We start from the raw sequence: 14339 nt of genomic DNA on the forward strand, positions 1-14339 counted from the left end.
CCTGTGCTCTTTCTGTTGCGGTACGGCGTTTTCTTAAAGACGGCTGGGTTAGCCTTTACAGACGCAAAGTCTGGCGAACTAATCATAATCAGCGCTTGCGCTTTGTCAATGCTTTGCGGCTACCCAGAATCTTCTGTGTTAGGGTTCCTAAGTAGTTGGCCTTGAGCGCGTCAGTTACCACTAATCAGTTTGTACGAGCCACTGGTTCTCAAGTGGAGGCTCTTCTCACCCCGTGTTCCTCGCCAGCAGTTGGCGGTGCTGCTGGCCTCTAGCGGGCGGAGGTCAGGAATGCCACAAAAGACCTTACAGTGCACAGGACACCCCCACAACAGAGGATTACCCAGGCCCGAAATGTCAATACTGCTGAAGTCGAGAAACTCCGCCATAAAGCAAGTGTTTTTGTGTTAGTTGGAGGAAATTGGTTGTGGATTTTAGCACCGCTTGGAACGCGTATCCCTTTGGACAGTTCTTTTTAGAAGACTAAAAGGACATAGTGGTCTGATTATGACAAAAAAGGATTACCATTGTACAGTGATGAAAGCGTTCTAAGAAAAGTTCTAATATTAAAACCCTTATTAAAGCTCCTAAAACAGGTATGAAAGCGCACAAACAAGGTAGCTTTCTAAGGTACCTTTGGGCCTTCAGAACAGATAGAATCCTCTGATGTTTTCTTTAAATGTTACTCGGAACGTGCAGAATCTTGGTCGGCATTGCGCCGAGTAGGCCCCAGATCAAGCTGACTGAGTTGATGATTTATAAACTTAAAATCGGCCAGAATGTAGGGTCGTTCCACTCAGCGGGAGACGGTGTGATCTCTGTTATCGTTTTGGAAGCAAACATTTCTGAGGTGTAGGCACGTTTGGATGTGAAAGGTGACATGTGTGCAGGCTCAGGCAGGACGAGCCTGGTCGCTTCCCTGCAGGAGGGAATGACAGCAGGCCATCACAGGCCCGCCGTCCTACCTCGGCCACAGCCTTCCACTGTGCCAGAAATGTCCGTAGAGGAGACCCGGGAGCTTTGCTCGGGCCGTCTTGGTAGTTACTTAGAAAACGTTAGTGTTTCGGAATGCAGTTTTAAACCCTAAGGCAAAAAAAGACGTGGAAGCTGACCTGCCTCGTAGATATAAGAAGGTGTCCCTCCTGTTGCCATTCGGTTAGTTCAGGCTCTTGGCCTTTCCCCCAACCATTCTTGCCCGAGCTCCGTCTTACTCATGCGTCTGCCTCACTAAGCCGTGAGATCCTTTAGAGAAGAAACTAGGTTTTGGACATTTTTTGTATTCCCAGCACCTAAAAGAATCTGGTGATAAGCCGCCCGTGCGAAAGAATGTTTGGGTGGGTGGGCGGGTGGGTGGCAGAAACCCTCAACCTGAACTCCGTTCTTACTCTCGAACGCTCCTACTCTCTCCGCCCCTTTGCAGGACGAGCCAACAATGTGGCGGGTGCCGCAGCTCCACCCTTTAAAAGCTGGCCAGGGTTCTTTTTCCCTAAAATAGCACGTCCGATTAAATTGCGCAGAGCCTCATCCCATAATCTTTGTGAATGGAGTAGGCCGGCCGGCCCATTGATCACAGAGCTGCAGAACTACCCAGAGTAGATTTCCTTTACGTAATCAGATTACTGCTTGAATTCGTGTCCTGGTTGTGCATTTATATATGGCTGGAATTTTTGATCCTGTACGGCAGTTAACATGCCCCTCTCCTCTCTCTTTAAATAGCTGTAAGTACTTTGACTGAATCAACTCTGAAGAACGTCCCTCAAGTGGTAAACGTGCAGGAACTGAAGAACAATCCCGGAGCCCCCTCTGCCGCGATGGGGTAGGTGACTGCTTTCCAGTATGTTGCAGCCCACTGAGCTCTTCCGTAATAGCGAAGAACTGCCTGCAGGGGGCAGCAGTGCTGCTGGCACGCAGACTCGGCAGGCAGAGCCTTAGGTTCTCTTAGGTTAGATCTCTAGTCCACCGCACCCTCTCCCGGGCATAGGGAAGAATTGAGGGGCATGTCTTCAGTCTGAACGTAGGGATGGTGAAGACCAGCATCGTTCAGGGAGTTGATATCCGGTGATTCGTCCAGCGGCAGGATGAACAGCCGCGGGCCCCGTGTTTTTTCCACATGGGGCCCGCTCTCTGCCACCTCCGCGGAGCAGGTCTGCTCACTGCTCTGTTTTGGCCTTATCGAGTGGTCCTGTTTTGCTGGTCCGCTGGCCTTCCCTTGATTCCACGTTGGTCCACGTATCAACCCCGCCCGTTCCAGGGATTTCTTAGTTATCTCAGGGCTGTACTGACAGCCAAAAACAAGCCTACCCACTCTCCTATCTTGTAGTGACCTTGACGCTTTGGTATGCTGTTTATACCCAGATGGCATTTGTGGTTGTTGTGAACTTCCCAAGGGAAAGAACTGTGCATTCGAGTTTGGGAATTATAGCCAGATTCCTTGTGTAGGGAAGGCGGAGAAAAGCCACCAAAAGGCAGAATATTGCATAAGGCAGGAAAATCCAGCTTAACGGTGAAAGCAGTATGGTCTGGTGTTTCTGAGATACTTCAGCCGTTAACCACGGAGAAGCACCTCTTCGTGATTTTGCTTAACCTTCTTAACCTTTGTTTCCCTCAAATGGTTCGTCTGAGCAGATCTTTGATAAGGGCTGGGTCGGAGGAGCAGTTCTCAGTGTGCCCTCTTCTCTGACTTGAGAAAAATAGACCAAAAAAACTCAAAAGGAATCTTGAAGAAACTTTCTCTTCCTTCCCTACAGGACTGGGCTCCAGTACAGTTGTTTAGCTTGCAGGCCCCGCCTGGCACGTAGTTCCTTTTGGTGACCATTTGTTGAATACTAGGTTAACTCTAAGCGTAATTGATACGCAAAACCGCCTCTCCCAGTAAAGTTGAAAGAGTTGAAAGAAGGCCGGGATGGCTAGAGGCCTGGCAGGAGGCAGAGTACCAAGACAGGGTGGGGGCGGGGGGGCCTAACATGGTGGGATTGCTGGTTTGTTGGTTTGTTTTTACCAAAACACCCCCGACACGTCATTTCTTTCAGGAATTTTGGCGTTCGTTTATGTCTTTCAACGAATGCTTCGTTAAATACTTAATACTCCGTTCTAGGTGCTGGGGATACAGCGTTTAAACAAAGCAGGCAAAAGACAACCAACCGCTTCTGCCCTGGTCACGGAGAGATGAACAATAAGGGAAATGAGTAAGACAGGAAGTATTTAAGATGGTGACAGGTGTGACAGAGGACCCTGAAGTAGAGAAGGTATTTAAGGAGGTCCTCTGGGTATGGGCTACCGTTTCAAAGAGGCTGGCCAAAGAAGGTGCCTCTCCTCCATGGCTCATGACTAAAGTATCTCAGAAACACCAGACCCTGTTTGCTTGCCCCGTGAAGCTGCATCTTCCTGTCGTACGTAAAATTAGGCCTTCCCATGGCTTTTGACACTTGACATTTGAGTAAAGTCCAAAAGGTCAGAGAGCAGGTCTCGTGAATATCTTAGGGAAGAAAGCTCCAAGCACAGGGCCTGTTGCAGGGGCGAGTCTGGCCGGTTGAGGACAGCCAGGAGGCCGCCGGTGGCTGGAGCGGGAGGGAGGGCCCAGGGAGAGGAGGTCAGGGAGTTAGGTGGGTGTGGATTCCCGTATCCGGTAATATCTAGTGAACCTCGGTCAGGACCTGGCTGCTGACTGTTGGATGCTTTGGGGTAGGTGTGTGACCTGATCTGATTTGTTTTGTTTTTTAACTTTAGCAAAATGTGTTAAATTGAGGCACGATTTATATATAGTAAAATTCACCTTTTTTTAGTATAAAAGTCTGTGAGCTTTAAGAAATAGTTGTGATGACCCGTGGTTTCAGCAGGAAGCTTCTGGTTCTTTTTTTATTTTTAATGTTTATTTGGTTTTGAGAGAGGGAGACAGAACACAAGCAGGGAAGGGAGAGGGAGACATAGGGCTGTCAGCACAGAGCCCGACGCGGGGCCCAAACCCACGAACTCCGAGATCATGACCTGAGCCAAAGTCGGACACTTAACCGACTGAACCATCCAGGCGCCCCGATCCTTTGCCCATTTTTAAAATGGATTGTTTGTTTCCCATTCTTCAGGTGACCTTTCACTTTCTTGATAGTGTCCTTTGGAACACAAAAGTTTTAATTTTGGTGAACTTCAGTTTATTTTTTTATTTTTTTCTGCCTCTGCTTTGGGTGTCGTGATCGTATTTAAGAAACCCTTGCCCAGTCAAAGGTCACAAAGGTTTACACCTATGTTTTCTTCTAAATGTTTTAGATTTAGCTCTTTGATCCATTGTGACCTAATTTTTGTAAATAGTGTGACATTGGGCTCCAACTGCATTCTTCGGCAAGTGGACATCCAGTTGTCCCAGTACCATTTGTTGGAAAGACACCCCCCCCCCCCCGATTAAATTGTCTTGGTGTTAAGTAAGCGTCAAGATTCATTTTACTTAACTTTTACTTTTTCTTTTTTTTAAGTTTACTTATTTTGAGAGAGAGTGGGGGGCGGATGGGCACAGATAGAGGGAGAGAGAGAGAATCCCATGAAGGCTCCACACTGTCAGTGCAGAGCCCAACACAGGGCTTGAACTTATGAACCATGAGATATGACCTGAGCTGAAACCAAGAGTCGGACGTTTAACCAACTGAGCCACCCAGGCACTCAATCTGTTCTAATTGGAGTGCATAGACCATTTACATTCAATGTGATTATATCATGTTGGGTTTTTTTTTTTTTTTTTAATGTTTCTTTTTCAGAGAGAGAGAGAGAGAGCATGAGGGGGGGGGGGGGGGCGCAGAGAGAGAGGGAGACACAGAATCTAAAGCAGGGTCCGGGCTCCGAGGTGTCAACACAGAGCCTGACGCAGGGCTCGAACTCACGAACCTCAGGATCATGACCTGAGCCAAAGTCGGACGCCCAACTGACTGAGCCACCCAGGCCCCCCTATATCATGTTGGGTTTAAATCAACATAATGCTGTTTGGTTTCTATTTGTCTCATCTTTTCTTTGTTCCATTTTTCTTCTTTTTCTGCAACTTCTTTTGGGTTGAATATTTTTATGATTTCTTTTATCTTTTTCTTTGGTTTATCAGTTATAACACTGTGTGTTAATTTGGGGATTGCATTATGGTTACAGTGCACATCTTTAACTTACCCCAGTCTATCTCCAAGTGACATCGTACCACTAAGGTATCACATAAGAATCTTAGAGCAGTATTCTTCAATTTCTGCCCTGCCCACCTTTGCAATATCATCATTGTTTGTACATTTTCCTTCTACCTGTGTTATCAATTTCATGATATGTTGCTATAAATAAACAGTTGATTATCTTTTAAATTGATTTTTGTAATATTTACTTAACTTTTGAGAGAGGGAGAGAGAGAGAGGGAGTGAGCAGGGGAGGGGGAGAAAGCAAAGGGGAGAGAGGGAATCCCAAGATCCCAAACAGACTCTGGGCTGACAGTGCGGCTCAAGGCGGAGCTCAGACTCAGGATGCGTGAGATCATGACCTGAGCAGAAATCAAGAGGCAGACGTTTAACCGTTTAACTGACTGAGCCACCCAGACACCGCTAAATAGATCCAAAGAAGAAAAAAACCTCTTTTGCTTACATGGGTGGTTTTATCATTTCCGGTGTCCTTCATTTCTTTGTTTGGGTTTCCTTCTGCTTGAAGGGCTTCCTCTGACATTTCTTCAGGTGTAGATCTGAATTCTCTCAGCTCTTGTGTGTCTGCCAAAGGCTTTATTTCACCTTTGTTTTTAAAAGATCTTTTCACCAAGAATTCTGGGTTGACAGTTTTTTCTTTCACTGACTTAAAGATGTTGCCCCACTTTAAAAATAACTGTAGCAATGACCATAACCTTTTACAAACTGATCCTCAAGGTTTTTCTCATTATAAATACTCATTGTAGACATTATGAAAACCAGACAGAAAAATTAAAATCTTTATTCTATTTACTTATTCATCTTTTTTCTGTGAAAATTTTGTTTCTTAAAGTAAAGTTGGAATACATGCTGCTTTGTAACTTCCTGTTTCAGCTTCGTCATGAAACTTAGTTGTGGACATTTTCCATGTCCTTATAAATTCGTAACAGAATCCTGTGTTTACATTTAACACAGATCTTTTTCAGAACTCTAATGCAGCTCCAATTTACATTATGTAAGTTATTTGGCATCTGGACATTCAAGAACCGCAGTTTGAGTTAGAAGACCTTTAACGATATCTTGGATATTATCTGAGTCTTCAGGGACATAAAATTGGCCAACAGGGGACAACGGGCGGCAGTCACAATCTTCACTGCCAGACATAAGAAACCGATAGCTCTTTTCTCCCCCCTTGCACTGATTGACATTGGGGATGCTCATCTTCTGTTGTTATCAGGAATGCTACTGGACACATTGATCATTTTGCACAATCGAGCAGCTGTATCTGTAGGATAAATTCTCCAGTGCAGGACTGCTGGGGCCAAGGAGGCATCTGTGTGCTTGGATAGTTACGTGTGTGGAATTGTGACTGTTGTTGGCACATTTGTCTTCCCACAAGCCTTGTACGGTGCCTGCCTGCCCGTGTCACTGCCCGGGGTGTCACATTTATGGCCAGACTTCAGGGTGACTGCCCATCTGACAGGTGAGAAAATGGACGGATGGCTTTTGTTTTCCGTATCTTCTATCATCATCTTTCTTTTTCTCTCCTGATTTCTGTTTGCTCTGTTTCTTCATTTGCTCTTGAGATGTTGTCCTGTCTCCTTACTTGCCTTACCTGTCTTTAAACTATTACCAAAAATTCCTAGTTCATTGGTTAACTTGAGTAGCTTTCGTGGGTTAGATCCGCCATGTCGGATGTGAGTACATAACAAGATACTCGTGGTCAGGATGAAGATGTATCGAACTAGGGCATAACCAGTTTCCTTGGTTTTTAAGCCCTTTATAATGTTGAAATGGGGGCGCCTGGTTGGCTCAGTTGGCGGAGCACACAACTCTTGATCTCAGGGTCGTGAGTTTGAGCCCCACGTTGGGTCTAGAGATTACTTTAAGAAAAATGTTAAAATAGGGTAAAAGGATGAGTAGTTGGCCCCTTTCACAACAGTATATTTACCTTGGTGAAGTTCATTAACCTTTAAAGAACATTAAGAAAGGGCCTAGGTGACATTTTAATGCTTCACAGTCTTAACAATTCAGTCTTACATCTGTGTGTGGAACACGCACCCCTACAACACACGCACATCAGCCCACCTGTGCGGGTGGCTCTGATAGGGTGTGGCAGGTGACAGAGAGCAGAGTGCCTTTTCTGCATTCCAGGCAGTCTTTGAGACAGTTTCCCGTGTTTATGATATTTTGGATTTTCCCCTGCAGTTAGTCTTTATCAGAGTGGTCTGGGGCATGGGGAGCCAGAGAACTTAGACTCTGTTGGAAGGGTTTTTCTCCAGGAACCACCATCCAAGACCGGAGACACCCCATTACTCATTCGCATGTTCTAAATTTTTTTTTTTTAACGTTTATTTATTATTGAGAGACCGAGAAAGACAGAGCATGAGCATGGGAGGAGCAGAGAGAGGAGGAAACGCAGAATCTGAAGCAGGCTCCAGGCCCCAAGCCGTCAGCACAGAACCCGATGCGGGGCTCAAACTCACCAACCGTGAGGTCATGACCTGAGCCCAAGTCGGACGCTCAACTGACTGAGCCACCCAGGCGCCCCTCATTCACATGTTTTAAAGTGGCACTCGAGGGGCACCTGGGTGGCTCAGTCAGTTAAGCTCCATCTAAACTCAGATCGCGATCTCACGGTTCATGAGATCAAGCCCCCCATCGGGCTCTGTGCAGACAATAGGGAGCCTGCTTGGAATCCTCTCTCCCTCTCTCTCTGCCTCTACCCCACTTGTGCATATTCTCCCTCTCTCAAAATAAACTTACAAAAAGCATTAAAAAAAAAAAAAAAAGCACTCAAGTGTCACCGGTGTCACCAGTAATGCGACATCATCTGCAGACCTCTGCTGTCAGGTGTCTCCTTGGAGCGCCGGTGCAGTGCCGCTTCCGCTTGCGGTCCTCTGACTTCTGTTTTCTGGAACGGAGCCCGTCAGATGAGGTTCTGACCGTCCCTGTCAGTCCTGCGCTGCTAGAAAGTGGAATTAAGTCACCGCTCTGTTCTGTCGCTGTAGTCCTTTGGTTTGTCAGCAACTGCGCCGAACGGCATTTCTCTGCAGGGCTGTCACACGGCCCAGCGTGTGAGTTCCTGGTGTGTGTCTGGGGACTCAGAACCCCCGAGGGATTCGACAGCGTTGTCACTACTGGAACAGTAATGACACTCACCCTGTTTCACGCGTGGTTTAACTTACTGTCGCGTCATAACTAAGTTTTGGGCGTAAAAACATGTTCTAAAGTTGGATAAGTTGCTGCTTTCATTTTTACTGGTAGTTTCTTTTTTGTTTGTCTTTGGGAAAGCATAAAAGATTATTTCCCTTGTGATTTTTATGAGCTCAGACCACATTTTCCCCAGTCTGCCATGTCTGCCTGGGGCTTTCTCAGCCCCAGAAGCCTTGCACACTCCTCCTTCCTGTGGTGGGACATCTCAGGGGAACAGAGGCTTGTTTTTTTCGGAGAACACATTTATAGCTTCTTTTGTCTTCAGGGAAAAGCGAAGGGGATTTGTTTCACTGAAAATGACTCCATTTTTTCTTGTCTCTCAATCTAATAAAGTTTGGGAAGGTCTCTGTATTAATCCAGCCGAGAATCGTGAGGTGCTTGTAAGATTGCTAAATCGTTTGATAATTTTCTTCCGTGAGGCATGAGCTTATTTTTGTCTTTCCTCTTCCACATTAATTTTTTGATGGAAAAATACCAATCCTCCCTAGCCTAGGGGGAATTGAGAAAAAGAAAACCAGATCCTACGGCTACTGTTGCTATACTTACCAGTCAGGGTAGCTTTGGACTGAGGACAGATAAATGAATTGCTCCCAGGAGCCGAGAATAGAACTCTTATCCTTGATTGCATTAAGCAGGCCGGTTTTTCCCCTCCCACACGAACACTGAATAATTACTGAAATAACCGTTCCCTGCACACCGCGTTCAGAGTTAACGTAAAGATCTCTCTTCTACAAATGGCAGATACCCTTTCAGACTGCAGCAAAGGTGCAGGTTATACGGAACAGCGGTACATTTGAATCTCTTGTACGCTGACCTGGTGAGCACTGGGCTCTCGGGGGTGGTTGCTGTGAGAAGCTGAATGTCTCCTCTTTGAGAAACACTTTGGAGCCATTTATCACAGCGGATCATATACAACCCGTGGGTCCAGTTGAACATTTTCTCAGGCTTGGAAAAGAGAATCCGGCACGATTCTAGACTCGTGTCTAGACTCAGGCTTGGAAAAGAGCATTAGGCGTACGAGTTCTAAATTCCCCAGAGTGTAGAACCGGGGATGGGGACGGGCGGGCGCTTACTCTCCAGGTAAGAAAAAAAGCTCTCCTTCTGAATAGTTTTAACTTTCATTCTCAAGATGGCAGGAAGGAAAAAAGTTTTAAGCTCACTGCTTTGACTTTTATGCTGGAGACGCACGTTTCATTTAAAGAAGCGATTCTTCAGAAAAGTGTCACATGACTTTGGATAGGGTCCCAAACAGATCCTGCCCGATATTGGTGTCATTTATTGGCTAGAAGGCAGGCACAGAGATGAAGGTCATTTGCACCCCCGTGCCTTTCTCTTGAGTGTACGCTTTTGTGTTTCTCAGCTCTTCGGTGCCATACCCTGCAGCCAAAGCGCCCCACCCAGCGGTGACTCCGGCAGCTGCCAACCCGGCTAAACAGGTGACTTCTTGGTTTTTGCTCTCGTGAACGGCCTTGCGACGTCTGTCTTTGAAGACAGTGCTGTTTCAAGTCTCGGCTTTGTTTTAACAAACTAGAAGTCCGACAAAGACCTGTGATCCTTTCCCTAGAATTTATGTCAGTCTTGACACAGTAGGTCAGTCAGGACCTGAGGTTGTCTTTGTAGGCCATTTGACATTCTGCCTCTAGGAATCTTGGGTCACAGTTCCAGTACCTTCACGATTGTTTGGGTGATTTGGGCGTGTGATTTACTTTCATTGAACGTTATCTTCAATAACCCAACGACAACCGTGTGCGGTAGAACAGGGCAGGTGTGTATATGTGTTTCCCTAATGAGAACCCGAGGCACAAGTGACGGGTGCAAGCTCACACGATTAGGAAATGCTGGAGCCAGAGCTGGAGGCCGGCTCTTGTACCTTCTTCCCTCTGTGGCTTGTACATCGTACCTTTCAGGATCAGTGCCTTTGGCGGGGTGGCTTCTCCGGCTTTCTCCCGCAATCCCTGTTTTTCGGAGCTTGCGTACGCAGTGGTATCCCTTACGTCTACACTCGGGCTTTTGCCTGATGAGCATCGTCTCTTACAAAAATCTTGTACGTGGTTATATAGTAAACAGTTAATCCAGAAGAAAACAATTGGAGACAGCTGGCAGATAGTTCAAGCTATCCCTGAAACCTTCCCTGAGAAGACCTGGTTTCTCTGCCACTCTCACCTGTCTCTGAGAGGAGTAATTTCACATTGTGTTTGAGATTGAACCTCACAACTTGCCTCTTGTGAGTTCTCAGCATGGCTCTCTGATTGTTACAATGGCATTTAAGCGTTTAGCATTTGGTTCTTCTTCTGGAGGTTTCTGTGTTGACCTTGGAGAACACATGGGTAAGCAGAAGTCATAACCAATAAGGGTAAAGGAACATTTGCTGGAGATGGAGAAGCTGAACAGTTCCACTTTCGAATTTTATTATACGTGTACTGAGAGCCAGAACCCATTTCATTCATTTCCTTATTCATTACCGGATGTTCCAGTGCCTCCTATGTGCCAGGCACTGTGTTGGATGCTGGGAAAATAGCCACAAGCTAGGTAGGCAAGACTGTATTCTTGGAACTTGCAGAATATTCCATGCTCTGATACACTCTTACACACGATAAGCATTTAAACATACTGACTTTGGATTATAAGGTTTTTAAAAATTAAACTAAAAGTGTTTATGCTTGCTTACTTTTAAATCATGTTCTCATTTTACATGTTTCTTTATTCTAAAGGATGGTTAATGGTTTCACATGAATGTTCTGCCTGTGTTCTGTTACAGGGATCTCTAATAAATTCCCTAAAGCCGTCGGGGCCCACGCCAGTGTCCAGTCAGTTGTCATCTGGTGATAAAGCCTCAGGTCAGTTTGCATTTTCATTTTAGTGAAAATCAAGGTGAAAGAAACCCTCCACAAGAGAGTTTAGTATTCTAGATCACAGAGGCCGCTGACGTAGGAAATCAAGTAAAGAGATATTTGGAAGGCTTCAGTCAATGAAGAATGTCCAGGAAATCCGTGAGCCCTTCATCAGCCCTGCAGACTTCTGAAATTTGAGCGCAGTAGGAGAAAAATCTTCCTTAAAACGCTTTTCCTGAAAAGGAGCAATTGTGTTGTCTTCACTGGCCTTTTGCCGGAAAATCAAAGTTACGGGAGGGGAGTGGAACTCGAGCTGTATTCTTCTACTAAAAGGACTGAAGAGTCCTCTTGGTTCACAGTGGTCATTCAAAGCTTGCAAAATGCAGAAAGGAAAACAGATCTGTGGTAATAGAAAAATTTCAGAGTAGACGAGAGTGATGTCAGTGTCCCGATTTTATGGCTTCACACAGTTCCCAGTACCCATTCGAGCTGAGTTATCCTTAGCTCAGATTAGTCGTTTTTACAGTCACTGTCAGTGCTTTGACCAAGGGGTCCACATTGCCCAAACCAATCGAAGCAGAAGAGCGCTCTTGTGTAGATGCTGATGATGTAAGGTCTTCGCAGCATCCCCTTCCCTTGGCCCCTTCTTTACTGCCCCTTTACTTGGCCTGTGTTCCTTTCGGCTTCTGGGGCCTTGTGCCGCCCGCGGTTCTGCGTGTATGCCACTCCCTGGGCTCCGGCTTTTGTTTTCGCTCATGCTCCCAGGTGGGTGTCCCGGCCATTAGAGACCGAGCCGCCCGCTTTCCGAACATCGTCTTCTCCTCAGCTGCACAGTCATCTGCCTTTCTCTAGAATCGAAAGCTGGATATCGGGCTCATCTTCAGTAAATAGGCCTTGCACTCGTTGGTGCGTACCCCTCAGTTGTCCAGAATGTGGATTAGTGCAGGACTGGCTGTTACCGGGCGGGCTTTCCAGGGGAGGGAGCCGTGTCTCCCTTCTTGACTGGGATCTGAAGTTTTCAGTTAGAAGAAAATTCCGTTAGGATTATTAAGGATTCAGATTAAGAAGCTGGTTTCCGTTTCTGGCTAATGTTTTGGAAAGTTTTGAAAGACCATACATCCCAGCCTCTTCAAGGCCCACCTTAGAGAGCTTTTTGTCCCTCCTGAACTTAAGAACCAAGGAAGTCTAAGAAATTTTGCTTCACCTACGTCTTAAACAGTTAGCGGGACTTGCAAAGATATTTCTGACATGCATCATTCAGCGGTGATTGTGAAATCCTGTCTTTCATTGCTAGACGTTTACTTGTGTTTTCACATGCTGGATAACCAAAGGAAAAGGACATCTGAGGGTAGAAAAATCTCCCTGAAGATACTGTCTCCAAGTTTGCAAAATAGTTCTCTTATTAATTAAGAATGGAAGTAACCTTTGTTGTCTTTCTGATTATAAAACTACCGTAAATGCACAAAACCATCTGCGGTGAAGAGACCTATAAGGTAGAAAATGAACGCTGTCTCTTAAATTCGAGTTCCGGAAATAACCACCCTTAATTTAATCTGCGTGTCTGGAAGGTTACTTCACTGTTGTTTTTCAAACACAAATAGGTGTATCCTGTATCTGTTGATTTGTAACCTGGTACCTGCCCTCCCCCCATTACAATACATACTCTGTTCATCTTTCCAGATCTGACACTGCTCTACGTCACTTGTCTTAATCGCAGCCGAGGACCTGCACCCTGTTAAGTTTTACCAGTATTGTGCTGATAGTTGAGATCGTTTCTGATTTTTCGAGATGATGACCAAGGTTGCACAAAATACCCTTATACACACCACATTGCTTTATAGTAGCTTTAAAAATTCTCTACCCTGTACCCATTTGAGGAGAATGTCCTTTTTTTTTTTTTAACGTGTGATTTGCTTTGGGCTTTTTAAATGTAGCGTTCCCTGTTCCTCCCCCTCTTAAAGTGGAGCAGTAGGGGGAAAACTGAAGATAATACCCCAGACTGTTAAGGAGTAGTTACAGTGAAATTGAACCTAGGGAAGAGAATGGATTGCACTTTTAGCTTTGCTGTGTGGCAATACTCACGTATGACCTTTGTAATTTTTTTTAAAAAAGCCGTTATTTGTTAAACATAAAACCATCCACTCTGAGAAATACAGAAAGGTAGGGAGAAAGCAAATGGTCATGAAGTCACTACTCAGAGATATTTCACATACTAACCTATTTCTCTTTGGGTTTTTTTTTTTTTTCCCTTCAGTGTATATTTCCATAATTCTAAAACTTTATTACAAATTCTCCTAAAATTATAAAACTACTTTCAGTGGTTTTAATTTAAACTACCCTCAAATTCTTTTGGTATCTTTTCCGGAGAGGAGAGCGTGGCCTGTTTTGGTTTGGAATTAACACTGACAGAGCCGGCGAGCAAGTAAGTTCATGGGCCTCGATGCCGACCTGACCTGTCGGAGAGCACGGTGAGGCCCACAGGCTGGACCTGCAGAGAATAACAAACTGGAACGGTGTTTCTAACAGCTTTCTTGTCATGTTCTCATTTTTTTTTTTCTTCCCATAATTTCAGGGCCAGGGACATCCAAGATAGAAACAGCTGTGACTTCTACCCCATCTGCTGCTGGGCAGTTCAGCAAGCCTTTCTCATTTTCTCCATCAGGGTCAGTAACAAACTTAATTTTTGTGGCAGATCGCCAGCAACCGTATAGGTAGCTTCCCCCAGTTTTACCGTCAGTAGGTATATGTATCTGCTTGTTAAATGCATATGAATGAGCCCAGAGCTCTTACCACCTTCAGTAACACGTATGATGTCAGCAACACTAGCTTATCATCCTCATGCAGGTCTGCACTTGACCCTCGAACAACGGGGCTTTGAACCGCATGGGTCTGCTCCCACGCGGATTTTTTTCCCGTAACTTCCGGTAGTACCATGGATGTATTTTTCCTTTGGTTTTCTCCGTAATATTTTTCTTAGTTTACCGTATCGTAAGAAGGCAGCGTGTCGTACACACAACATGGGTCAACCAACTGTTGGTGATGTCAGTGAAGCTTCCGGTCAGCAAGAGGCTATTAGTGGTTAAGTTTTGGGGAGTCAGAAGTTTTAAGTGGATTTCCAGCTGCATGGGGGTGGGGGCCCCTGACCCCTGTCTTGTTCAAGGGCCAA

At 45.5% G+C, this 14339-nt stretch overlaps 1 protein-coding gene across 5 annotated transcripts in view; it reads left to right on the forward strand.

Annotated features, from left to right (window-relative positions):
* NUP214 (nucleoporin 214) overlaps positions 1-14339 on the forward strand; it is a 95668-nt gene that overhangs the window by 45339 nt on the left and 35990 nt on the right. For 3 of the 5 annotated variants that reach the window (XM_043565657.1, XM_043565658.1, XM_043565659.1), the window contains exons 24-27: positions 1714-1813; positions 9703-9778; positions 11101-11179; positions 13746-13836. In XM_043565657.1, coding sequence (XP_043421592.1) covers positions 1714-1813; positions 9703-9778; positions 11101-11179; positions 13746-13836 — 346 coding nt within the window. The remainder of the gene's footprint in view (positions 1-1713; positions 1814-9702; positions 9779-11100; positions 11180-13745; positions 13837-14339) is intronic. The other 2 variants (XM_043565660.1, XM_043565661.1) reach the window with 1 other exon arrangement.

Source organism: Prionailurus bengalensis, chromosome D4 (genome assembly GCF_016509475.1).
Source record: "Prionailurus bengalensis isolate Pbe53 chromosome D4, Fcat_Pben_1.1_paternal_pri, whole genome shotgun sequence".
NCBI lineage: Eukaryota > Metazoa > Chordata > Mammalia > Carnivora > Felidae > Prionailurus > Prionailurus bengalensis.